Source organism: Molothrus aeneus, chromosome 17 (assembly GCF_037042795.1).
Source record: "Molothrus aeneus isolate 106 chromosome 17, BPBGC_Maene_1.0, whole genome shotgun sequence".
Classification (NCBI taxonomy): Eukaryota; Metazoa; Chordata; class Aves; order Passeriformes; family Icteridae; genus Molothrus; species Molothrus aeneus.
In genome coordinates, this window is record NC_089662.1 from 12,974,536 (window position 1) to 12,999,746 (window position 25,211).

At 41.7% G+C, this 25,211-nt stretch overlaps 2 protein-coding genes across 2 annotated transcripts; one reads left to right on the forward strand and one right to left on the reverse strand.

The window, feature by feature from the left end:
* Positions 1 to 384: 384 nt before the first annotated feature.
* On the reverse strand, positions 385 to 24,169 carry RTF2 (replication termination factor 2). Its single transcript, XM_066561619.1, has 9 exons — positions 24,063 to 24,169; positions 23,285 to 23,379; positions 22,526 to 22,619; positions 21,708 to 21,847; positions 20,525 to 20,603; positions 6,365 to 6,478; positions 3,133 to 3,187; positions 2,939 to 3,031; positions 385 to 1,541 (listed from the first exon to the last, which is right to left on the reverse strand). Exons 1-9 carry the CDS (start codon positions 24,129 to 24,131, stop codon positions 1,357 to 1,359), a joined length of 924 nt encoding a protein of 307 aa, XP_066417716.1. The 5' UTR covers positions 24,132 to 24,169; the 3' UTR covers positions 385 to 1,356.
* On the forward strand, positions 10,179 to 17,371 carry LOC136564059 (beta-1,3-galactosyl-O-glycosyl-glycoprotein beta-1,6-N-acetylglucosaminyltransferase 7-like). Its single transcript, XM_066561809.1, has 6 exons — positions 10,179 to 10,482; positions 12,968 to 13,260; positions 13,758 to 13,850; positions 14,552 to 15,582; positions 15,995 to 16,090; positions 16,825 to 17,371. Exons 4-6 carry the CDS (start codon positions 14,607 to 14,609, stop codon positions 17,049 to 17,051), a joined length of 1,299 nt encoding a protein of 432 aa, XP_066417906.1. The 5' UTR covers positions 10,179 to 10,482; positions 12,968 to 13,260; positions 13,758 to 13,850; positions 14,552 to 14,606; the 3' UTR covers positions 17,052 to 17,371.
* Positions 24,170 to 25,211: the final 1,042 nt, after the last annotated feature.

The window sequence follows — 25,211 nt, forward strand, 5'->3', positions numbered from 1 at the left end:
AATATTATGTTTCTCTGTGTATTTTTAGCAAAGTATTAACTAAATCAAAAAGCATTAAATAATTCCCTTTAGGGTTTATAACTGCTGGAAGTAGAGGAAAAGTGCAGTCCTATAAAACAGCAATAGGATTTTAACATGTGTTGTCAAACAGAATTAAACTACAAATAAAAACCCTACCATGGGACACCTTTAGTGCAGAAATTTCATTATCTGTAAGCAACAAATAATAAAGGATCATCATGAAAAGAATACAGAACAAGGAGAACAAAGCTGATCCCCAGCCATGCATACAAAATGTGCCTGATTCTTCCTGGAAGCTCCAGCAAACCTCAAACTGTTTGATGTGCTCACATCTCTGGGAAACAAAAACTTCTTACCACCATATAAATTCTACAGCAAACCAATTTTTAATTATAGCTATCAAAATAATAATAAAATCCCTGTTTCATTCAAGCTGTTTGAATCATGGAGACCACCTATGCAAATATCAACACAGCATCTGAATCTCCAGGTAACTACTGCCAATTATAAATGGGGACACTTTTAAAATGATATTACAAAGATAATTAATCATTTTCACATGCAAAGGTAACAAGGTAACATCATGCAGTGGTTTTTAAAGCCTCCTACTTTCTGCATTTCTAATCTGGTTCGTTTGTGCCAAGATTAGAGAAGCAGATTTCAATTTTAAAAGAGGGAGAGAGGAAAGTGAAAAAGTTCCAGCCTTGCCTCTGGTCATTCCATGTGGGGATTATGGGATTCAGACACTAACAAGGGAATATTCTGCTGTTAGGAACAGGCTACAACAACATGGACAAGGATGCTGCACAAACATTTTCATGACTGTGCTCTCATCTACTGTGTCGAAAGGTAAATTATTTGAAAAAATCTGCAGAAGCTTTTAGAAATACAGAGTTCTACTGAGGGCCCAGTTGGCTTGACAAACCAAAAAAGCATCATTTCTATTTTTGCTGTCATAAAGTTAGAGAGGGTTTGAATTCTGTAGTAATACACTGAAAGCTGTAATTACACAATTATTTTGTGGCACAAATCAACAGAGGAGAAGAGCAGGAACTTCTCCTCTCCTCCTGAGGACACTGTGACTGAGGATAACATCCAACTGGGAGGAGAAAAGGAGAATTTTTGTGCAAAAATTCCAACATTTCAGAATGAAATCTGCTGCTACAAACATGGATTCTGCTGGTCTGCTTCTTATTCACCAGAAGCTGCAGCTGACACAGGTTCTCCAGCTATGACCAGGTTTATAACCAACTTCCAAAGAGGAACTGCAGCCAGGAGCAGAGCTGGGCAGAGGGAGCCATGGGGAGGAAGGAGCCAGGGCTGCTCCTCATTGTTTCAGAAATAGTAAGCTGTGTGAGTAACCCAGTTGGAACACTCCTCCTTGGAACGTTTTGCTGAGCTGTGAGTTGTAAAAATAGATTTGTAAGCCTCAGACTTGTCCTCGCTGTCTGCAATGGATCTCTTGGTGCTGCTGCAAGGAGCTTTGTTGACTTTTCCTGGGACTGATGGGTTTCCATTCTCTGAGGGCAAAAAGAAACACAACGAAGCGTGACAGCTTACAATGGACAAAGGTGGTTAAATAAAGATGAAAAACAATGTTTGAAAATTTAAATATATGCATTTTTCAGCTCTCTCGTAAATATCTCCCATAACTTGGATGCAACAGCTTTTAGAGTTCACACTCAAAATAGATTTAGAAATCTTGAGAGAGGAATTCTGCAAATTTCTTGCACTGCAATTCAGAACTGACAACATTTATTCCTCCAAGTGAAAAATGGCTGATGAGCTCTGGTGTTTAGCAACATGAAAGCCCCCAGCAGCCTGCAGCATTGTTTGGAAATCAGCTCCCAAATGCCAAAAACTGAACTTGTGCCACACCTTTCCCCAGGGAATCCCTCTGCTCCCTTCATTCTTTGCAAAGCTATGACCAACAACAATGCTCTGCATCATTTGATGTCTGCAGGGGGGAAATGCCCATCCTCTGCTCCTGAGACCATTTTTCTCAGTCTATTTTATCTCCTGCTACATAAAAATCCTTTTTTTATTTTTTTTTTTTTACTATTTCATCTCCCAAGTTGGAGGATGGTGTTTGAAAAAAGCCAGGACTCTGGTGCAGAGAAATGAATGCAGAAATTCAACATCCTGAGTCAAACTGAGGCACAGGGGCTGCCAGGAACTGGGTGTGCAACCCTAAATCCTCACAAAACTGTGTGTGCAGCCCTAAATCCTCACAAAACTGTGTGTGCAGCCCTAAATCCTCACAGAATTGGTGTGCAACCCCAAATCCTCAAAGAATTGTGTGTGCCACCCCAAATCCTCACAGAATTGAGTGTGCAACCCCAAACTTGTGTGTGCCACCCCAAATCCTCACAGAATTGGGTGTGCAATCCCAGCAGAACAGTTTCAAAAAGCACTTTTTTTTTTATTTACACCCTCAGAAAATAAAAAAATCATTAATATTAATAGAATTACGAGGTTGCTCAACATCCAGGAGCAATTCTCATCATCTGGGATGAAATATTTTTAAAAGTCTCTCCTGTATAAAAGCAGACAGTAGAGGGCAGGTCAGGCATTGCTGATGGAATTTCATCAGTTCATCCTGAAGTTCTATTCCAGTGTTCCCAAGGTCTCACAGCAAATTATCAGGTAAAACAGAGGATTAAGAGTTAAATAATCAGGAGTTTTTAACAAAATTCATCCAAATAAAATGCCATAACATAGTTTTTGATCAACTGGACATCAGGAAACTGCAAATTCTCCTCCACTACCTCACAGCCAGGAAAACAGACACAACAAATCCATGAGTGTGTAAATAAGAATCTGTAATCTCATGAAGTCAGGTTCCCAACTTCAAGCAATACTAGAGTGACAAACAAGCAAATCTGGCCCCATTTTCACATCAGGATTAACCACCAACCTGAACTTTTGGTGAAGATTATCTGCCTGTTTTCCCCAGAGCTGGAATTGACACAATCCTTTCCACTCTTAGCTTTTGAAGGACCTGGAGAATCTAAAAAAAATAAAAATAAAAAAAAAAAATTAAAAACCAGAAAAATGAAATCCTGACAGCTTCAAGACTCAGAAGGTGAGACAGAATTTGGAGAATATTACCTGCAGAGGGCTCTTGTTGAGAGGCTGCTGCTGCAGTCTTGCCTTTCTTCGATTTCTGAAACAACACAAGCAGAAATCTGTAACAGACTGAAAGGAGATAAAACTCCCAGCTTGTATTTGATAGACACAAAATTGAATTCAGAACATTTTTGTTTCTTACCCAGTAGAACTCCTCCTTCCACATTTTTTGTATTATTTCTACATAGAAAAAGTAAAAATCTTGAGAACGTTGCAGTTACATTGAAGAAAATTATGCAGGACAAAATTGGATTTGTCTGGATTTAGTATTTTGGGTTGCATACTTTGAAAGGGGGGTGTGTTATTCTCATTAAATGATCATCAGAACCCACCCAGCAGCACAATAAATTGCACAACATTAATAAGACACAATTAATTGTAATAAAAAAAGATGTTTTTCAATAAAAATGTCAGAAGAATCTGGAATCTTGTATCCACTCAATTTTGTTTAGTCCATAAAAAAAAATCCCTCCTTGATACCTGCCAATAACTGAACCCTCTGCTGCCGGATTGTTTGGGAAGAAAAGATGGAAACAGTTAATCTAAATTTTTAAAAAGCATCTGTGCAACAGATTTTCCAAATTAATTTATGTTTGTACAGATTAAGAAACAGAAAAAAAAACAAGAAGAATCCCATTACTGGCTTTGATTATATAAAAAGAAAGAAGCATTATAACAGTCATTAGCATTATTCTCACTGGATACATTCTGAATTGTGAACATGTGGTAAGACAGCTGCACAAACTCAAAAGAAAATAAATATATTGAATTCTGTTCTAAAGCTCAGGAGAACCCCTGCTGTGAAGCAGAGGCAAAAATGCCACAGGAAATGTGGCTGCAAAGCTGACCCAGGAGGGGGGACAGAGGATCAGGGCTCTGCTGGAGGCAGGTCCATGGCAGCTCATCCCATCCAACCTTCCACAAACCAGCTCCTGTCCATTCTGCCCTTCAGGCACCTGGAAAACCCCAGTGCAGGGGATTCCCAGCTTTTCTAGGGGTGGATTTACAAAGCAAAGTCATTTCCCAGATGTTTGTAATTCCATGGATGCATAAATTCACCATGCAGAATATAGACTGGAGAGATTTCAGTATGGGCACCGTGACAGCTGCGAACTGAATCATTTTTTATCCTGGTTCCAGCTGCATCTTCCTGATGTTTTGTCTCATGGGGATAAAGAAAATGGGGGGTTTGTGCTTCCTGCCCTAAACACAGCAGGTCCACTGAGAAAGGAAAGTGAGAAAGGAAAGAAGGAAGGAAAGGAAGGAAGGAAAGGAAAGGGAGGGAGGGAGGAAGGGAGGGAGGGAGGGAGGGAGGGAGGGAGGGAGGGAGGGAGGGAGGAAGGGAGGAAGGGAGGAAGGGAGGAAGGGAGGAAGGGAGGAAGGGAGGAAGGGAGGAAGGGAGGAAGGGAGGAAGGGAGGAAGGGAGGAAGGAAGGAAGGAAGGAAGGAAGGAAGGAAGGAAGGAAGGAAGGAAGGAAGGAAGGAAGGAAGGAAGGAAGGAAGGAAGGAAGGAAGGAAGGAAGGAAGGAAGGAAGGAAGGAAGGAAGGAAGGAAGGAAGGAAGGAAGGAAGGAAGGAAGGAAGGAAGGAAGGAAGGAAGGAAGGAAGGAAGGAAGGAAATCTGGGTAACAGTGCCAGGACAGTGGGCATTGTGCTGCCAAGTGTGCTGCCACGGGCACTGGGGCTCCCAGGCCTCGGGTGTGCAGGGACAGCAGAGCTGGCTCCAGCTGCAGGGACCAGCTGGGGCACCAAGGTCACCACCTGAGGCTGGGAGATTTGCAAATCCTGTCCTGTAATTCTCCACTAACCAAAGAAATCCCATTTGCATCTTGCCCCAGGGCACACAGAGCCCCAGGAGCAGGGCACTGTGTCCCTTTGTGCTGTCACCCTAAAGCCACATCTGCTCTGCACACTCAGGCACTTTGCTGGGCAGAAATTGTGGGCAGCATCACCTTCCAGATTATTCAAAATTACTTGCTCCAAAGCTACAGGTGCTTTGTTAGGGCTCTGTTTCTAAAGAAAACCAACACAACCAACCACTCACTCATCTGCTGAGATCTGCAACAGTCTAGCAACAAATTATAAATTTAGTTTTTATCCCAAACTTTTAACTACCAAGTACTGAGGGAAAAAAAAAAAGAAAAAACCCTCTGAACAGACACCATGAGATTGTCACTCTTATGCCAGAAGTCATCAGACATGAGGTACAGAGACTATGAAAAACAGGAAGCAGACCAGCAGGATTTTTATGGAAAAGCATCTTTTTGATGTATTGCCCAGGCCCAGTGATGCTGCACTGGCACAGATGAATGAAGCCCCTGTGAGGAGAAGGAATCATATGCTCCCCAGCAAGTAAACAAGCATTTGCTTGAAAACAAACCAGGGAAATATTTGCATGGCAAAATCAAGGGATGAAACCTCCATCTCAAATCTCAGAGGCTGAAAGCATCAGATTTATGAGTTATGATTTCTGTTCCTGAGATCCAGCTAAGTCAGAGCACCCTGAACTGAGTCAGCACTAAAGGTTTGCTTGCTTTGGCATCCTCCAGGGAGTTCAGGGGAAAACAGCAGTGCTGACAAAATCCCCAAATGCAGAAGTGTCATTTGACAGCTCAGCAGCACAGAACAGCTCCCAGCTCACAGGGCAGAGCTGCAGGGATTTCATTTCCTCTGCATTTTACCTGGGCTGACATCAAAATGCAAAGGCCTCAACAGCATGGTGGGAATTAAGGGAAGCAGTGATTGCTGAGGACTCTGAGAACCACGAAACATCATCAGCTTCCACACCCTTACAGCACCAGCCCAGGAATGCACAGATCCCAGCATCCTGCTTCTGACAGAGGCCAATAAAAACCATTTTATTTTATAAGATCAAAAAACTGATGTTGTCATCAGGAACTGCCACAAGAAATACAGGGATGATGTAGCTCATTACTAGAATGAATTCATTTCAGGAAAACCACAAAATATTGTTCCATTTTACCCATTTTGAGTGCACAGGGCACTTCCTGCTGTTCAGGAGAAAGTTTGGGATGTACAACTTCAAGATGTTATTGGCCAAATACATACAAAAACCTCATTGCTTTTCAAAGCAGTGTTTAAATACAGCACAGCTCAGGGAGTAAATTCCTCCATCTTTAAAAAGATCAGCAAATCTAAAATCTTGCAGACAAGAATTTTCCCAATTTTATAATAAATAATGCTTAAAAATCTCACCTTTTCTAATTTACTTTTAACTCTTCTTTCCTCCATCCTTTTCTTCAGAATTTCCACATCCTCTTTATTACCATTAAGGACAATCACATCTTCCTCTTGAAAGGGAACACCACACTTCATGAAAGAAAAGAAAGGACAAAATTGCATATTTCTTTTTCTGTCTTCTATAAACAATACTCTGAACTAATTCTTTTATTTGTGTATTTTCTTTTCATGGTTTCCTTGTTTTACTGGCACAAATGGACTTAAAAGTATTCCAAATTAGCATCTACTCAATTTACTGAACCCCACAGCTAAAACCCAAAAGTACTTTCTGATTTTTAGTAATGAATGTAATTGATTAAGACCTGGATGCCATTCTGCTCTTGAATTTGTCTTTCACCTTAGTGACATAAGAAACAGCAGCTGATGGGAGCAAAGGTGTTATTCCTCTACATGTGGAACAGACAGCAAATTTTTCTCTTCAATTGGTAGACAGGAAAACATGAAGGGGGTTTTTGTTTGGGTTTTTTGTGGGGGTTTTTGTTTGTTTTGTTTTGTTTATTTTTATTTTACTGTGGGAATAAAAAAGAGTCATAAAAGCAGAATAATTCATTACCCTTGCCTTGCTGCCTCACTGGATTGTATCACAGAGACCATACCCTTATCTGATTTATCAAACACTCCCAAGTTTCCAACTACTTTCATAAATTAATCTGGATAATGGCTGTAATGTGCTCTGTGTACCTCCACATGTTTCATGGTTGAAGGCACAAATGTTTTCCTGTGCACATTTGCAATAATTTGATGTACCAGCCCATTGACCATGATGTTTTCTTGTCTAAGATCTCAAATTGCTTTTTTTTTTGTCTATTTGTTTTGTTTCTTGGGGTTTTTTTTGGAGTGGTTGTTTGTTTGTTTTGGGTTTTTGTTTTTTGTTTGGTTGGTTGGTTGGTTTTGGGTTTTTTTTTTTGTTATTTTGTTAAATGCAGAAGCTTTCTATTAATCTGCAAGATTAAATTATAATCCTGCCTCTGCCATTACTCTTCTTTTTCCCAACGAAGGTTTGGAAAGGTTACTCCTGTATTTGCAGGAGGAATTAAACAAATGAAAGGACATATGGGCAGGACTTTGCTCAAGTGCTGAGCTTCAAAAATGAACCTGAGCCTGAGAGGAGAACCAGGGCTTAGAGAGAGGCACAGCAGGCAGGAAGGGGATCAGTCACACCCAGGAAATGTGGGAGTAGCTCATGTTTCTCCATTTCTACTCCAGGAGAAATCCCAGCCTGGTGTGATCTCACACTTGGGAGGGAGAAGAAAAAAATCAAGAATTTCAGTTCAAAATCAAGAAATTGATTGTCAAAATTGAAAGTCAAATCAAGAATTGAAGAAATTGAAAGTCAAAATCAAGAATTTCAGTCTTCTTTCTGAGGCAGGAGCTGGCAGCTGACTTGGTTCTGAAGAAGCCCCACAAATTCCTCTATAAAAGCCCCACAATTTCTTTTCTAGGGTGGTTTCCTAATACAGCATTTTTCAAAGATATTTTGTCAGCAGAATAATTTCATTAAATGGTGCATTTTTAAAAGAGCAAGCAAATTCAGGTTCCCATCTGGAAAACACAGGCGGAATTGTTCAAAAGTGAGAAGTATTTACAAGAAACAAGGAAATGAAGACAGTGTTCTTTCCATTCCCTGAAAAAAAAAAATTTTGCCATGACAACATTGGATTATGTCAGCGACCATACCCTTCCAAACATCTTAATGAGATAAAAAGCAGAAAGAAGTTTCAGTTCTGCAAATTCAGATGTTTCTTCCTGCAGATTAATTAAGGTCTTGGGGCAGATCTTTCTTTTATGATATCACAGGGTCTCCTCTGCTGTGCCTTGTTTATCTTGGGCCTTTAAATATATATGAAGGTACCTGCTGAGCTCTTAGCACCTTGAATAGAGGACATTCCTAAATGACATAGTTTTTATCTTTCTTAAAATATAAAAGACAGGATTTTTAAAGTAGTAATGAACTCTTAATTTAAGATGATTTTCTGAATTCTAGAATTTACAGTTTCAGCTGCCTAAGAGAAGAGTTGTACATTATTTCTTGCTACATGGACACATTTATTTTTTTTTATAGCATCTAAAATGTAGTTCTGTGCATGACTACTCCAGTCTTAATGTAATACAAATAAACAACAGGCAGATATGTTTTCATATCTAAATATTTACACCAATGTTACAGCCTGGTGTCCTCAGAGAAACCTAAAGGCTCTTTCCCACATTCTAACAGTGAATTCCTGCAGTTCTTCTGAACATGACCATTACCAGGAAATTCCCACCAGGATATGGGACATGGATGGCCACAACCCGAGTGTCCCTCTCCAAACAGGGACATTTAGGAAGAGGATTGATCATCTCACTGTTCATCTCCCAGCCACACAAGCTCATGTATTAAAGATTATTCTTGTTTGCCACATTTAACTAAAACTTGTTTTAAGAGAGAGAATTTTCCAGAGGTTTAGCCATTAAAAGTTCAGGAGTGTAAGATTTGCTGAACATGGTTTTTTTGTAGACTGTCACCCAACCCAGACATGCAATGGATCAGGGAGCAAAGGACAAGTCGGGAGCAGTGGAAATTTCCCACCTAGCGATTCACAGAATGTGAACTTCCACTCAGGAGCTGCAGCATCTATTTCAAAACCAGTTCAAGAAAAAGCCTCAATTTACAGAGTTTCTCTTAAAATCAGTGATAATTCTGTACCTGTAATACCTGCAGCTGTGCCTTAACTTACTTTGCGGTTTTCTCTCTGTTTATTTCTGACCAACATGCTATTTGTATCAGAATGTTTCCTCCCAGTCCCAGCACATTTAAGCTCAACTTTCCACTTATTAAAGAACCTTTAAAAGGCTGTAACAGCAAACAGTGTGTGTGTGAAGGATGGCTCAAAGCAATCTGCTCCACAGCAGGTACTGTAAAGTAAAGCAAACCTTTCTGCACCAGAGAACACGTAGGGTTAACAACTCCTGGTGCCTTTCTGCCTGGGGTTCATTTCACACAGACCTTTATACTTTTACAATTCTGGCGTCTGTTTGTTTGCTTAGCTAAAAATTAGAGTTTGAAGGGCTGGGGTCTTACAGAACTTGTGGTTTCTTTATCTCAGGGTTCCAAACATGGCACACGGCTCTACTACACATACTTATCACACACACCTCGCTTTACTGCTACAACACTTACACTCTGTTTATAGCTGTGATTTATAACTATTATGTCCTTCTGTTTCCTATCCATTACCAATCTGTTTTTCTAGCCTTTTGTATCAGCTCTTCGTATTTTCCTGGCCCAGCGGGGCTGGTCCTTTGCTCACAGCATTCAGACACAGCAGTCACACTTAAACCTCCTCCTCATCTCCTTACCCACCACGGCCAGACCCTGTTCTGCAGAAGTGCCAGCAGTTCCATTCAAACCCTTTTTTTCTTATCTCTTCGGCCCACTCGGGGCTTGATCCCCGTTTTGCAGAGGGGGTTACATTTATAAGAAGCACTCACATTGAATTCTTTCGCTGACTTACACCTTAATTCTTTCTAACTTCCGCTAAGCTGCTGCTCCCAAGAGAGGTCTGTGCTTCCAGGAGATCTTTCTCTTTTCAAGAGAGATCCTTTTCAAGGAGATTTATTCTCTTTTCAGCTCCCAGCCACTGAGAATGCCCGGCAGCAGCAATTGCCTGCTGGAACCGGAAAGTTTCGGCAGGCGAACAGTTAAGGGCAGGGGGAGGAGGAGGAGGAGGAGGAAGAGGAGGAGGAGGAGGAGGAGGCAGCTCCCAGTGCTCCCAGTGCAGCAGCCGCAGCTCGGGGGGCTCAGGTGGGATTGGGGGGCACACACACAGCGTTGTTCCTGCTCCTGGGTAACATTCCCTTCTCCTGGGCAATATTCCCTTCTCCTGGGTAACATTCCCAGCCCCGGGCAATATTCCCAGCCCCGTTCAGGCTGTTTGGCCGGGAAGGCAGCAGCGTTCCCCGGACAGCACTGCGGGATGTGGAGCGCTCCGTTAATGGTTAACGGCACCGCCAGCCCTGCTGAAGGACAATGAGCCCCAAAATCATCTTTATTATTTTTACTGTTATTATTATGCTGCCGTCTCCTGGACCAGGTAAGGCTGCATCACTTGCTTCTTGCTTTTTCCTTATGTAAAGTGGTCATTTTACTGAGAAAACACTGCGCTAAGCTTTGCATTTCCTTTCCTTCTTTATGGATGCCCAGAAGGATGGAGGTCATTAGTACTGATTGTATTACAAAAATCACGGTATTTATGCAACTTATTTTTTTACAGCTCTAGAACTTAAGGGTTTAAGTAGCTTTCATTGTGTTTGTTTTAAATTACTGTGAGGTCAAATACACAAGGGGAAAAAAAAGGTAACAGGAAAAGAAGAAAAATAGCAAAATAAAGACAAACACTAAAACTTCATAAATTCGCTGTGTATGCAAATTACGCAGCGTTTTTAAATAATGATTTAAATAACTGGGTTTGATGGAGAAATGTTTATACTCAATGCACCTCAAAATCAGAAGCAGACTCCATGTTCTGACCCCCTTTTAAACAAAAACAAAGCAATGGAAAAAGCATTTTAAATAACTGATTTTAACATTTTTTTAAGGACTGAAGTAGTCTTCCCTTGTTTATAAAATGTCTACATTAATGCCTGCCTAAATACCTTTCAAACAAAAAAAATCAGCTATAAAAAAGTTGAAATAAGTATTTAATGCTTTTTCAGTATTTTATTAGAAGGTGAAGCATTCCCAAGTCATTTCTCTCACTAAATTACAAGGTCATATGAAGAAAACTTGATCTAAACTTTAATATTAGGCAAAAGCAAAGAGCACAGAGCAACCAGAATGTTTCGAGGTGCAGTGATGCAGTCCTAAATGCAGTGGCAGGAGAAACGGCAAAAAGCAGGAGTTGTTACCACAAAAGGCACCGTGTGTGCTAATGGGGTCTCCATGAGCTGAGCTGACATTTCACAGCCTTTTTCCAGGCATCATCATAATTCCCCTTTCCTCTAGACTTTACTTTGTTAATTGAGATGGAGTATCTTAGGCTTACAGCAATTTTCTGTTAAGCAAGGTCCTTAAAAGCATCCACAAAGGTGCTTGAAAATCCCTATTTTTTTTTTCTTTTATTCCAAGAATGTCACACGCTACTCGCAGGAGTTTTAAAAATTCATACAGCTCCAGGTTTAGAAAACCTGTGCATAAGGTAAGAAATGCTGAGTTTCAGAGACCTTCTGCTAACAGAAAATACTTGTCATGGCACTCTTACATAATAAGACTCAAGGGCAAGACAGTCCCAGTGCAGGGTCATTATGGACAGTGGTCATTCCCTACGGGATCTCTTGCTCCTCAAGGGCAGCAGGAAATTTGGGATAAAAATCCTTCCAGCAGATAGGGCTGAGAGTATCCTGCTAAACAACAAATTTCATATCCAGTGGCACTGACAGCTGCAATTCCAGCTCTAAGTCTGGTACCAAGAAGCTTTCATTCCATAATATCCTCCCAGGGCTGAAAGATGTCAAATGTTCTTGCAATTCCCCATGAACATATTAACACTGGAGAGGAATTGCTGCCTCTTGCCTGATTATGGGCTGTTTGTGTACTTTTATGCTGCCATAAAAATACAGTTTTTAGATGTCACACAGTCCAGTAGGAAAAAATCCATGGTAAGCACTTAACAGCCTGAAACAGCCCCAGAAGCTATTACTTGAAGGGTAATAAAAATTCAGGTGTATGAAACAAGCAGCTTACAGCTTGACTCCCTGCAATTACACTTTGCAACCTGTCCAGAATGTATTTAAGGAAAAAAACCTGCCAAGCACCCTCATTCTGGCCAGGTTCAGAGAATATTCCAAGTTGGAAGGGACAAGGATCACTGAATTCAACCCCCAAGTAAATGGTCTGTGATGAACCCACAATCTTGGTGTTGTTTTATATTTATCAGGTATAAAATCCTAAATATTTTTACAGCTGCCTGCTGTTGTTAGTGTAATTCTTATATTCAGAATGTCCTTCCCTGTGACACCCCAGAGATCTCATGACATTCACTAATTCAGAGGAATCTCAATGTTCTCCTGCCAATTATTCCCTCAGAATAAAGAGTTTGTCCAAGTCCAGCTCTGTTAGAACCCTAGCTGCTAAGAATCTGAAACTTTCTGTACTACCAGACACTAACCCCCAAGAGAACACTACATTTAACCTGAAGCAAAAAAAAAAAGCTCCCAAAATTAAATAATAGAGCTGAGATTCTAAGTGTGTAGTTTGAATAGAAGTGTGTAATATCACATAGTAGAAAACTTAAATTTTAAAGTTTTAGAATATAGTAATATATGTCTAAGGCAAAATAGAAGATTTAGAGCAAAAGCTAGTTCTTGTTCTTCACCTTTTTCTTCTTAAGTAGTATTGTGTAATTAGGGTAATTAGGGCTCCACAGAAATCAGTGTTTCCCCAAATCCAGCCCCTGGGTCTGTACATCATGGTCCTCACAGAAACCCCTCTGGGCTCTGGCACAGAGAGGATTCTGTGAAAATGAAATTAATGGATTTAATGTCATTTTTAATGCAGAAATCCTGCCTTTCCCCTTGCAGTGGCATCCCTGCTCTCCTGCTTTCTGCACAGCATCCACGGGCTTGATTTGCTGCAGCTTTTTGCTCGGATGGATGGAAGGCTCCCATCAAGGTTGTTTACCCAGTAAATGGATCCCTGAGGAGCTCCAAGGCAAAAATCCTCTCCTGGGAGCTGACTGCCTCCTGTTTTCCTTTGAGCTGCCTAAAGAGCATCCCAGGAAAATGGAGGAGCCCTGCACCTAAGAGGCAGCTCTGCTTTCTGGAATGTCAGTGGGAAGGAGGCACCATTCCAGCATGAAATCCAGTGCATACCAGTGAGGACCAAAAGATAAATACATTCTTTCCCAACAGCCTAACAAGATCTTAAAAATGTGGGAATATGGAGGATCCCTTCCCTCGTTTCCATTTGTTTTCTTGATGCTTTCTGAATTTCATGTCTCGTTGCTGTTTTAACTACAATGCCCTCTTTATTTTCAAGCTTTTAAGGGAGATACTGATTTTTTTATTAAAAAAAAAGTATTTTGCACTTCTTCCTAATGAAAACCTCGAGCCTTCTAACCACAGCAACATTCTTCTAATGAAACTACCTTTATAAAAATCTATTTTTCTATGTTTCTGTGTGACGCTAAATACTTCATGATTTTGATAGCTGCAAAATGTAAAATATTTCAATGCAAATTTTGTTTAAAAAAATCATTGAATGAAAGAAGAGAAAATTAATTACCTTTAAAATAAATTTAAAATCTTTAAAAAAATTAACTATTGAGCTCAATAGGAGCTGATGGACCTTCTCCTTGGTGTTTTTCTCTAGAATTTTGTGCTTCAAGGATAAAGACTTCATGTAACTGCTGTGGGATTCAGGACTGCTGCACTCTCATTCTTCTGACTGTTCAACACGGCAAAGGTAAGGAAAAAACCACAATGGAAAAATTCCTGTGCTAATACTGCTGTAAATTGGTTATCTCAGAATGCAATTGCTGGCATTGTGTCCTTATCTCAGGGTATGCACAAATACCAAAAAGAAGAAATGAGTGTTGTCCCCTTGTTCAGTTTTCCAAAGCTCAAATACAAAGATGTCAGAGGAAAAAAAAAAATAAAAATCTCCAAGTCAGAAACATGAGCTGACTTTATAAGGATAAAACCCAGTGTATTTCGTGGATTACGTTTTAGCCTCTTCCTTCTGTTTATTTAATAAATTTTCTGTTGATTTAATTTACTGAATTCTGATCCTCTGGCAGAACTTCAAGTTTCCCAGGCCTTGAGGAAATCTCAGCAGCAGCTGCTCCTGGGCTCTCAAAGCTCACTTCTTCCCTGGGCTCACCTCTGAGCACAGGGATCTCCCACCTGAGGGGCTGAGACCCCCTTGGTCAAGCAGTGAAGAATTCAAAGCCATTTTGGGTCCTTTTGTAGCATTTTGAGATCATTTTGTCCTGCAAGGACAAAATTCCTGCCTCGTGGCTCTGCATTCCCAGGGCTGAGTGCACTCAGTGTGGGCACACACAGTTCCTCCTGGTAGTAATCCCAATATGAATAAATGCAGCACTGATGTGGCATCTATTAAAAAAATAAACAGCTTCTTTCCCTCTGTCTCATTTTTCCTTTCAGATGATCTGAATGTTTAATTGGACTATGATAAGAAGACAGGAGCTGGAAGTAAAAGATGAACCCACTTCATGCAAAGAAATCAAGATTTTTAGTGTGTGTTGCTGGCTGTATGTGCATCTACACCTTCATTTACCTAACAGTTCCACTTTATGACGAGTCTGATGACCAAAAATCCCGGGTCAGAAGAGCAGAGTGTGGTTTTTACCCCGATGAACTTTGCTCAGCTCTTTTTGTGGGGAAACCTGCAGCCTCTAAAATTGGAAACTTCTGTCAGAAGTCCTACCAGCCCAAAGCCCTCAGCTGCATTCAGACTTCCTGCAGCTGCTCCACAGTCCTGAAGACTCTGCATTTTATCACCAGACCACTGTCAGAGGAAGAAGGAAATTTCTCCTTGGCATACATTATTACAATTCACAAGGAGCTGGAAATGTTTGTGAGGCTGCTAAGAGCTATTTATATGCCTCAGAATATTTACTGCATCCACATTGATGAAAAGTCACCCAGAGGTTATAAAACTGCTGTACAGAACATCGTTAACTGCTTTGAAAATATTTTTATTTCCTCCAAAAGAGAACACGTTGTTTATGCAGGGTTTTCAAGATTACAAGCTGACATTAATTGCATGAGAGACCTTGTTAACTCCAAAGTTCAGTGGAATTATGTTATTAATCTGTGTGGTCAAGATTACCCCCTGAAAACAAATAAAGAAATCATAGAATATATAAAAACTAAGTGGAATGGTAAAAACATCACGCCTGGGATAGTGCAGCCCCTGCATGTGAAGCACAGGACAGAGGTCAGCTACAGGGAGTTTGTGCACTCTGGAGTGCCCTACGTGTACCCAGCAAAGGTCAGGAAAGCTCAGCCCCCACATAACCTCACCATCTATTTTGGCAGTGCCTATTACATCCTCAGCAAGGCCTTTGTGGAGTTCACACTGAGTGATGCCCGGGCTAAAGCTCTGCTGGAGTGGTCCAGGGACACCTACAGCCCTGATGAGCACTACTGGGTCACCCTCAATCGTTTACCTGGTAAGCCTTGGGCATTTCTGCCACAAATAAACACAGCAGGGCAGGGAGAGGCTGTGAGCTGGGAGCTGAACAGCTCTGAAATGCAGAAATGAAGTCATTTCTTCAGCTTTGCTGCTGCCCTTTTGAAAAGTTGTATCTGGTGGCTGAGATGCAAAGCTTGATTGCAGGAAATGGCTACTTCAGTGCAGACCAGGAGTTAGAAAAATTCTGGTTAAAAAGTTTTTTGCTGCACGAAAGCTTTTGCTCTAAAGAAATTTTAAAAAGTGATTATACTGAGAATGCTACCTGTTCTTATGACATAAATATCTGCAAATAAATACTTAATGTGACTGCAGTTAAGAAGTGTCCAGCAGTGAAAATTTTCCCTGTAATAAGTAGAAAAGAAGCTTATCAGAGCCTTTTGTTTTGAAAGATGCTCCAGGGGCTACACCCAATGCAGGCTGGCAAGGAGACCTAAGAGCCATTAAATGGAAAGATCAAGAAGGGCTCTCACACAAAGGCTGCAAAGGTAACGTGAATTTTGATCATGAACTTAAATTTCATTCACTGGTGAGCATAAATTGGTGATTACATATTATTTAAAGCAGCTCTTAAATGTACTTCAGTGGTCATATATAATTTATTTTGGAAGTATTAAATAAAACAAGGCACCCTATAAATTATTGCACTATCCATTGATATATCCATTTGATATATATGTTATATTAATATATTAGTTACATATTTTATATATTTTGATATGACTGCAGGATTTATCCACTGACAATCCTTCTTTCAACCCCTAATTACCACTGCACTAATTTCACTGATCACTTCTCAGTGGAGGGGCTTTACCTGACAAGGATGTTTGTTAGGAACTTTCATCAACATTGGCTTGAATCCCTTCAATTTGAACAACAATAAGACAGAATAGTGCTGACCACATGGAAAGCATGCAGAAATAATTAAAATCCCCAAGTGTGCAAGCTGAGCCCGGGTGTGATTGAGCAGGGAATCCCAGTAGGAGCTCAGAACATCTGATGCCCACCTACAAGATTTTATTAAGCAGAACAACATGGCAGGGAGACAGCTGGAGGTAACAAACATCTATTTATGTAAAACATAAACATTCTGAATGTCTTTATGGACATTGGGGCATTATCCTCCAGCTCCATTTCTAATCCAAAGGTGAAAAACTCTTTTTAAAAAACGCTTTCGTTCATCTTCCCGCTGCTGCCACACCTCTCCAATTTCTCTCTGCAGGTCATTACGTCAGAGACATCTGCATTTATGGCCTGGGGGATCTGCAGTGGATTATTGAGTCCCCTCATCTGTTTGCCAACAAGTTTGAGGCTGGCAGGAACCCCCTGGCCCTGGAGTGCCTGGAGCGGCGGCTGCGGCTCAAGGTGCTGCGCCAGGCTCAGGTGCCCATCGAGCAGCACTGGCGCCTGCAGGAGCACAGCCCCTTCAACATGCAGCTGGATGTGTGAGCTCAGCCCCTCACAGCAGATCCTCCTGGGCAGGAAAGAGCAGAAAATGTGGATATTTACAGCCACAGCTTCACTGTGCATCGAGGGTAAAGCACAATCCGTAAATAAACGGGGTTTATTCATTCCGGTAGCAATGGGTTCATTCCCAAAGAATGCCCGAAATCAAAGGGGGAAGTTCATCATCCATTAAGTGACTTCTGTAGCTGGAAAATCAATATTCCTCATGTTCACAGCCAAAGCATGAAAATAATAAAATGGAAGCAGTGACTGAACAAAGATAAAATATGGAGAAATAACAAATTAAAGTCATGGTCACTGAATGTCTCGTGAAATGTTTTGAATAATGAAGTTGATGCTAAAATTTCAGAGCTTGTCCATAAGTGACAACCAGCTTGTGACACAGCCCGTGCCACTGGGGGGTGAGGGGTTGTTTTTGTTTCCCATGGCCAGCCACGTCCCTAATTTCATTTTGTAGCATGGCACACCACTGCTGCCCTTCTCAGGCTTTGCTCCTAATAACAGAAGGATCCTGCAGCAGATGTTTATCTCCAAGTGTCTGTTCTGAGTCTCTGCAGGAGTTCAGGGCAAGGAGACAGGGAAGATTTCAGGCTAGGGATTACAGGAAAACTGAGCAAAAAGCCATTTTTCAAACATTCTTCCATCCCTGACTGAGAAAAGCAAAGAGCCTGCAGCAAGTGCAGTAACACCTGGACAACTCACTTGATTAAAAAACTGCAAATTATTAATAAAAATTCATTAAATAAATAAAAATAAATTGTAAAAGGAGCAATTTCAATGCAATCTTCAATATGCACCCAAAACATCCCTGAGTTTTTACAAGAAAACTGGCTACAGATTGAACCTATTCCCAAAAAAAACCAACCCAACAACAGGACATGAAAGTTCCTTGTTCCAAACTTATTCCCAGGTTGCTGGAACTTTATCCTCATTTTCCCACACAAGTTTATTGGAAACATCATTTCTTGCAAATGAACTTTAACCTAAAGAAAGGCCATCTGGTCCCTATTTATTTACAAACTCAACCCAAAGGCCTGTGCTGGGTTTCATGGATAATCCAGGACTGATCCTGTGGCTAAATATTGCTGGAGATGGTTTTTTTTATGGAGGGAAATAAAGCTAAAAAAGCAAAGGAAAATAGAAGCCAGGCACATGTTCATGCTGAGCTTGTTGAGAGTCTCTCTCCAAACCATTACTGAAGCTAATGGGTGTCTGGCATGTACTAATCCCAGTAATATTCATCATTAATTCCTCTCCAGTGCACTGTAGGGCACTGCCAGCATTTATCCACTCCATGATGTCTTTTAAAATGGGAAAGGAGCGTTCCTTATTGCTGTCATTGCAGCAAATCCAGTCTCCAGCTTTCACCCCTGGCACCACCACATAGAAAAATTGTTGTGCATCACTTCCAAATTGAATTAAAATGAAAAGTTCAATAGCCAGGCACTGTATATCATGGGCTCCTTTTGCAGAAATTGAACCAGGCAAAAAACCTGCACAAAAAGGCCTCTGAAAATACAATTTTGATATCACTTGAATTATCTTTGCAGCATGACATTCTTTGCTTAAAGGATTTTGGATTTGAAACAAAATTTTAGGAAAATCATCAATAAACAATTTTCAAGTAATAAGAAATATTATTCAACTCATTATTGTGATTACCACGACCACATCACCTTGAAACACAAGTGAAAAGCTTTCATGAATTCTGTGTTATTATGTTAAGAGTTGCTCAATCAGACCTCAGTAAATATTTGTTAATTTGGTGCCCTAGGAGCAGAAAGTTCCAAAGTGACCCTGGTTCCAGGAACCACTGCTGCACACCCAGCTCTGGATCTGACAGGCATGGGCATAAATTCTGTTTCAGAAAGCTTCATATCTAAATTAAACCTGGGGTTAAGTGTTTGATATGGCACAGAGCTGAATACTTAGGGCACTAGTTCAAGTCTGTGTTTACTTGACTCTGAAAACAAATCCAAAATAAACTTTGGAGTGATCCAAGAAAGTACATTTTCAATGTAATCTTGGATTACATTTTTGAAAGTTAAATGTAACTTTCAAAGTGACCCCAGAAGGACTTCCAGCAGCAATCCCAGAACCTCTGTCCTGTCCCCACACCACTTGTAGCATATTTTACATCCATAGGAACTTCTTAGAGGGTCAGCTTTCAAATTAAAGCACAATTTCTAATGCTGCTAAGGAGTGCTTTGGACACGAAGAAACTGTGAGATACCACAAAGCACAGCAACGTGTTCAGAAGAGTTCTACTCCCCTCCTTGATTCTGAAGGAGAACAGCATCAGAATACACCCAAAAATCTGCCAAATCTCTCTTAGACCTTACTCAGTGTGCTCTCTCAGCTGGTTGCCATTGTCTTTGTGCATCAAAACCCAGCCATGAGAGGATGAGACACTAAATATTATATCAATTATTTCTAGAAGAATCTTTCTGAATATTGTGAAGAATTTCCAGCTGCATGCTAAATACTCTTGACTGAAAAAATGCTAGGGAAAATATGTGGTATTCATTTGGTTTTTGTAAAATTATCAGACTGGCCAAACAATGGACAAAACATCTCATTCCTGCATTTTATGCTCTGGTTACACCCATCCATCAACAAAAATTTAGATGCAAACAAAAAAACCTCATTAAAAATAAATGAATATCTGCCAAGAGGAAACAAAGCCATTAGGACAGAACAAAATGAGCACTGAAAGCAGCAATGTGAGATTAAACCTTACAATATTCAACAATTTACCAAGACAAAAGTGTTTCCCTCCCAGGTCTTGTTTAATATAAATATACTCCACATTTTATCCAATATCAGAGTGTTCACAGAAATTAAATAACTGCCCAATCTTGCTGATAATGAAAGTAGTGATAGGAAAAAAGGGTATTTGCTCATCATTGTCCTTAGCTACAAAAAAACCTGTACAATGAGATCAGCTATGTGAAATTAGGTCAGGATTTTCTACAATAATTTATAGAACTGCTGAGAATTCTACAAAGTTGGCCCCACCCAAAAATAAAGCAATGCCCAATGTTCTTCAAAAATACAAAACATTACCTGAACATACAACCAGTTTAACCATAGAACAGGTACTGATCAACACAAGCCATGTGCATTCAGGAAGAAAAAATTACCCATCAAACAAAACTCCCAGAACCAAACCAATCACCCTTTTAAAAACTGAAATTAGTACCAAATATTGGGGGAAAAGTACTTACTGCACAATATAACTCTGAGAACAAAAATACTCACTTTTATAATTATTTAGAGTATTTTTTTTAATTAAAAAGGCCATCAAGAAATACTTGAGGCCATCATATAACATAACTTTCACAAGTTCCATTTCAATTTGCATACTGAGATTAAAAACTCCCTTTTTAGAGCAGCAAATGCACTTGTATAAAAACACAGATGGCCCAACTGCTTCCACAGCTGGAAAAACTCACCTTGTGACAAACTTCTGCTTTAATTTCCTTGAGAGCACGCTCAGAGAACACACAGCCACAGTTTCTCAGGAAGCAAAACCTTCCAAGAAAAGATAACACACAATAATTTTTGGAGAACTAAGAGAGATCTGTGCAGTGCTGGCAGGTCACAGCCCACCTTCTTTACAAGTTCTTGCACCTAATCAAACTATCAGCATAGTTAAATGGGCAATTAGTTTATTATTAATTTGCATAGTGTAAAACATGAATGAAAAATATTGGCTACATTAAACCACAATAGATATTTTGGTTTTTTTATCTTGAGTATCTCCTGGCTAATCCCTCTCTGGAGGAAGAAATTCTTTGCAACCATTAAGGTGTGAACTCCTCCTCTTCTCATCCCTCAGGTGATAAAGAAGTTGCTGCTCTGCCCAAACCAGGCTGTGAGGAAATCCCCTGGCCCAGAGCAGTAAAATACAGATTTACTGCAGGGTTGGGACAGAGAATCCATCTCCAGTCCGATCCTAACACAGGGAGACAGAATGTGAGGAAAGGCTGGGAGAGCTGGGATTGTTCACATGGAGAAGCTTTGGGGTGGGCTCAGTGTGGCCTCACAGGGCCTGGAGGAGCTGCAGGAAAGATGGAGAGAGAGTTTGGACAAGGGCTGGAGGGACAGGACCCAGGGAATGGCTTCAAACTGCCAGAGGGCAGGGCTGGATGGGACACTGGGCAGGAATATTCTTGCCCAGAGCAGCTGGGGCTGCCCCTGGATCCCTGGCAGTGCCCAAGGCCAGGCTGGACAGGGCTTGGAGCCACCTGGGCCAGTGTCAGGGGTAGCACTGGAGAACTTTAAGGTCCATCCCAAGCCAAATCAATCCATGACTCCAACTGCTTGATGTGACTCCAAGGGAGGGCACACCCCATCTCCTGTGCTTCAGCCCCCAAATAACCTGTAGGCAATTTTTCCTTGCCAACACTGCCCCTACTCCTCCATTACACATCTTAATTTATTCAAGAAAAGGTTAACTTTTATCTTTCCTCTTAAATATACCATGAAAGAACACCCAGAAGCCACTTGAACTCTGAATGTTCAAGCTTGAAAACTGACAGCCAGACAGATATTTCCCCCCAGCCCTGAGTTAGCTCCTGATTTCCATTTCCCAGGCAGTTTCCCTGCTCTGTGTGCAGTTTGCAGAGCCCTGACCTGTGCCTGCCATTCATCTCCAGCCCCACCACGGGGCAGATGAAGCGTGCAGCCTGCAGGTCGTCGTACTTGTCCCCCTTGATGCTCTCCTTGTCCCCACACCAGGCTGGGTTATCCACCAGCTGCAGCTCTGTCACGTTCTGCAAAGGAAAAAACACAAACCTGGGTCAGGAGCAGGGAGGTCACTGCTGCCCTGTGCTGGGCACTGCTGGAATGCTGGGCCCAGTTCTGGCCCCTCACTTTGGAAGGACATGGAGGGGCTGGGAACACAAAGAACCCCTGAGGGAGCTGGGGGTGCTCAGCCTGGAGAAAAGGAGACTCAGGGCTGCCCCCATCACTCTCTGCAGCTCCTGAAAGGGGCCTGTGCTCAGCTGGGGCTGGGCTCTTTCTCCAGCAGCACTGACACAACCAGAGCACACAGCCTCGAGCTGCACCAAGGGAAATTCAGGTTGGAGATTGGGAAAAGGTTTTTTACAGCAAGGGTGATGAAGCTCTGCAATGGCTGCCTGGGGAGGTGGTGGAGTCCCCATCCCTGGGTGTGTTTAACAAAGCCTGGGTGTGGCACTGGGTGCCAGGGGCTGGCTGAGGTGCTGGGGCTGGGCTGGACTCAATGATCTGCAAAGTCTCTTCCAACCTGGTCATTCTGTGATTTCTGTGAAACTTTAAGCTTTTTTCCCCATGATTTTTGAGGCATGATAACAATCCTTAACATTTTTGCCATTGTGTTTTGTTGTTTAACACTTTAACCTATACTTACAGCATGACTCACAAATTTAACATTTTATTTCAACTTGTCACATTAAACACAAGCTGTTTACCTTAATGCTCTTGATATGGGATGCAGATTCCATGGGGGTTTTATCAGGGGATTTATCCAACAAATATTCAATGATGGCATCTTTGTTGTACAGCCTGTAACAGAAAAATCCCAGCGGTTATATTGGTTTGCCATAATGTTTTGTATTTATAATTTTATATTTATAACTTTAATTGATTTTATATTTTTATATTTAAGTAATTCCAATATATTAATATTATGTTATAATATATAACTAATATTTAATATACTACACTAAATTTGATTTTAACAGATTTAAATTAATTATTTCATATTTATAGTTTTATATTTATAAGTTTAATTGATCATTAATAAATTAAATTAAATTGTTAATCAATTAAACTAAATTATATCATTGATTATATATTTCTCTATTTAACTATTTTAATATACTACTATAATGTTATAATACATCATATAATTAATATTTAATATACTACATAAAAGTTGATCTTGATATATTTTAATCCTATATTATTTAGTTTTGTATCTATAATTTTATACTAATAATTTGAATTTATTTAATATTTTTATATTGAATTATTTTAATATATTTAAATTAATTATATATTATTTAATTCTGCATTTAGAATTTATACTTAAATTTTAATAGATTTTATATTTTCATATAAAATTACTTTAATATATGTTAATTAATTTTTACAACATTATTTAATGTTATATTTAGAATTTATAATTTTTTTTATAACTCCTGAGGAGTCCATGGCAGCATTCCCACCTGCCCAGCTCACAGGCCACGATGGGCCGACGCAGCTTCTCCTGGCTCAGGGCACAGTAGAACCACCTGGCCACCAACTCAGCAACCTTGTCAACCTGGAGGGAGAAAAACACTCATTAATTAAAAAATCTGTGAATTATTTAAGCATAAAATCAGCTCATACTTGAAGCATTCCTCAAACCCCCAGCTTTCTTACCAAACCTGCTTTGTGCACTCCGAGTTAATTCATGAAATAACTTCAGCCAAAGATTTTGGTAAAATTTCTCATCAGTTCTCCAGCACCTCCCTGGGCAGTTCCAATCCCTGACCCCCTTCCCATGGGGAAATTCCTGCTGTGCCCACCCTGAGCTGCCCTGGCCCAGCCTGAGGCCGTTCCCTCTGCTCCTGTCCCTGTTCCCTGGGACCTGTCCCCTCCTGGCAGGGAACTCCAGAGAGGGAAAAGATCCCTGGGGATCCTCCTTTGCTCCAGGCTGAGCCCCTTCCCAGCTCCTTCAGGAATTCTCCATTCCCTTCCCAGCCCCCTCAGGAATTCTCCATTCCCTTCCCAGCCCCCTCAGGAATTCTCCATTCCCTCCCCACCCCGCAGCGCTCCCGGGGCTGGTGTCACCTCAGTGCAGCTCCCGGCCCTTGGCCTTGCTGAATTCACGTCCAACCCCCTCCACAGCACACAGGGCCCCACCGCCCTGAGCGGCCACCAGCGCGACGCTAACACAGGGGCCCGGGGCCGGACTTTCCCCTCCCCGCACCCCTCCAGCCCTCACGGATGTCCCTCCCGGACCTTCTCGACTTTGCGGGGCCCCTTGACCAGCTCGTGCCGCTTGGGGATGGTGCCGCCATCGCATCCCATGGCGCTTCCGGGTTCTCCTTCCTCGCGCACTTCCGGGTACGCCAAACCATTTCCGGCGCACTCCGATGACGCATTGCCTAGCAACAATCACTTAGCAGCGGTCACTGTTGCTTAGCAACGGGTGGCTGGGGGCGTGGCCTTGACGCCTGGGCGGGGCGGGGCGGGCGAGCCCATCGTGCCGGGACCGGGGGCGCGCGGAACGTACCAACTCAGCGCGGGGGGGAGGGGATGTTCCCAGCGCTAGTCCCGCCCCTTTCCCTTAGGTTTATCCTTTATTTTTATGAGGAAATCCCCCGGGACACCCATTTTGGGAGGATTTCCGGCCAAACCAGGCGCTCCCGGGGCGGTGCGGGCTGGCGGGGGCGCTGACGAGGCGCGTCCCGCCCTCAGCGCTGTCATTGCGGTACAGGAGGGAGTTTAATCCACAGGAATTCCCTGTGGGATGCGAGCGCTGCTCTGAGTGGGATGTCGCGATGATAGTGACCCATGTCGGCGATAAATCACCCCGAAAACACGGGGGTGACAAGGAGAACGATGCTGAGGGGGCAGCGGGTCCCCGGGGCTGCTCACACCGTGATTGTCCCTTGTGAGGGTGGACACCCAGCAAAGGCCAGGCCTTGCAGCCATAAAATAAATTAATTAGAACTACAATTAGCGCGGGCGTAGCCGTGAGAGGCCGCAGTGTCTCTGTCACACCCAGAAATGTTCATGTCCAGAAAATTGGGGGATAAAGTAAAAAAGCTGTGCAGGCCGAGGCTCTGAGGGCTGGGCTGGAGCACTGAGAGCTTCCCCAGCAGGGAACAACATCTCCTGTCCAGCTGCCCAAAGCCTCTGCACCTTCAGTGACTATTTATTTAGAAATAAATGGGTTTTTCTCAGCTTGATAAGTGCTCTGAGAGCTCCGGGCTGTGACAGAGGGTGGTGTGCTCCCTGTGGATTTATCAGAGTCAGGACTTCTCCCAAAGTTTCCCTCTGTGCTCAGGTACCAGCCTGGTGCATTTCCTATTCACCAGATTTTGTACCATGTTGCATTTGTTAAAACCAAAAAGTAGCTTTGCAGCTGTTTAAAAAAAAAAAAAA

Coding starts and splice junctions, on each gene's coding strand:
- LOC136564059 (XM_066561809.1), top strand. CDS start 14,607: ATGAACCCACTTCATGCAAAGAAATCAAGATTTTTAGTGTGTGTTGCT. Junction 15,583..15,994: donor CACCCTCAATCGTTTACCTG/GTAAGCCTTGGG, acceptor TTGTTTTGAAAG/ATGCTCCAGGGGCTACACCC. Junction 16,091..16,824: donor CTCACACAAAGGCTGCAAAG/GTAACGTGAATT, acceptor TTCTCTCTGCAG/GTCATTACGTCAGAGACATC.
- RTF2 (XM_066561619.1), bottom strand. CDS start 24,131: ATGGGATGCGATGGCGGCACCATCCCCAAGCGGCACGAGCTGGTCAAG. Junction 23,380..24,062: donor GGCCCCGCAAAGTCGAGAAG/GTCCGGGAGGGA, acceptor TTCTCCCTCCAG/GTTGACAAGGTTGCTGAGTT. Junction 22,620..23,284: donor GTGGCCTGTGAGCTGGGCAG/GTGGGAATGCTG, acceptor TTTCTGTTACAG/GCTGTACAACAAAGATGCCA.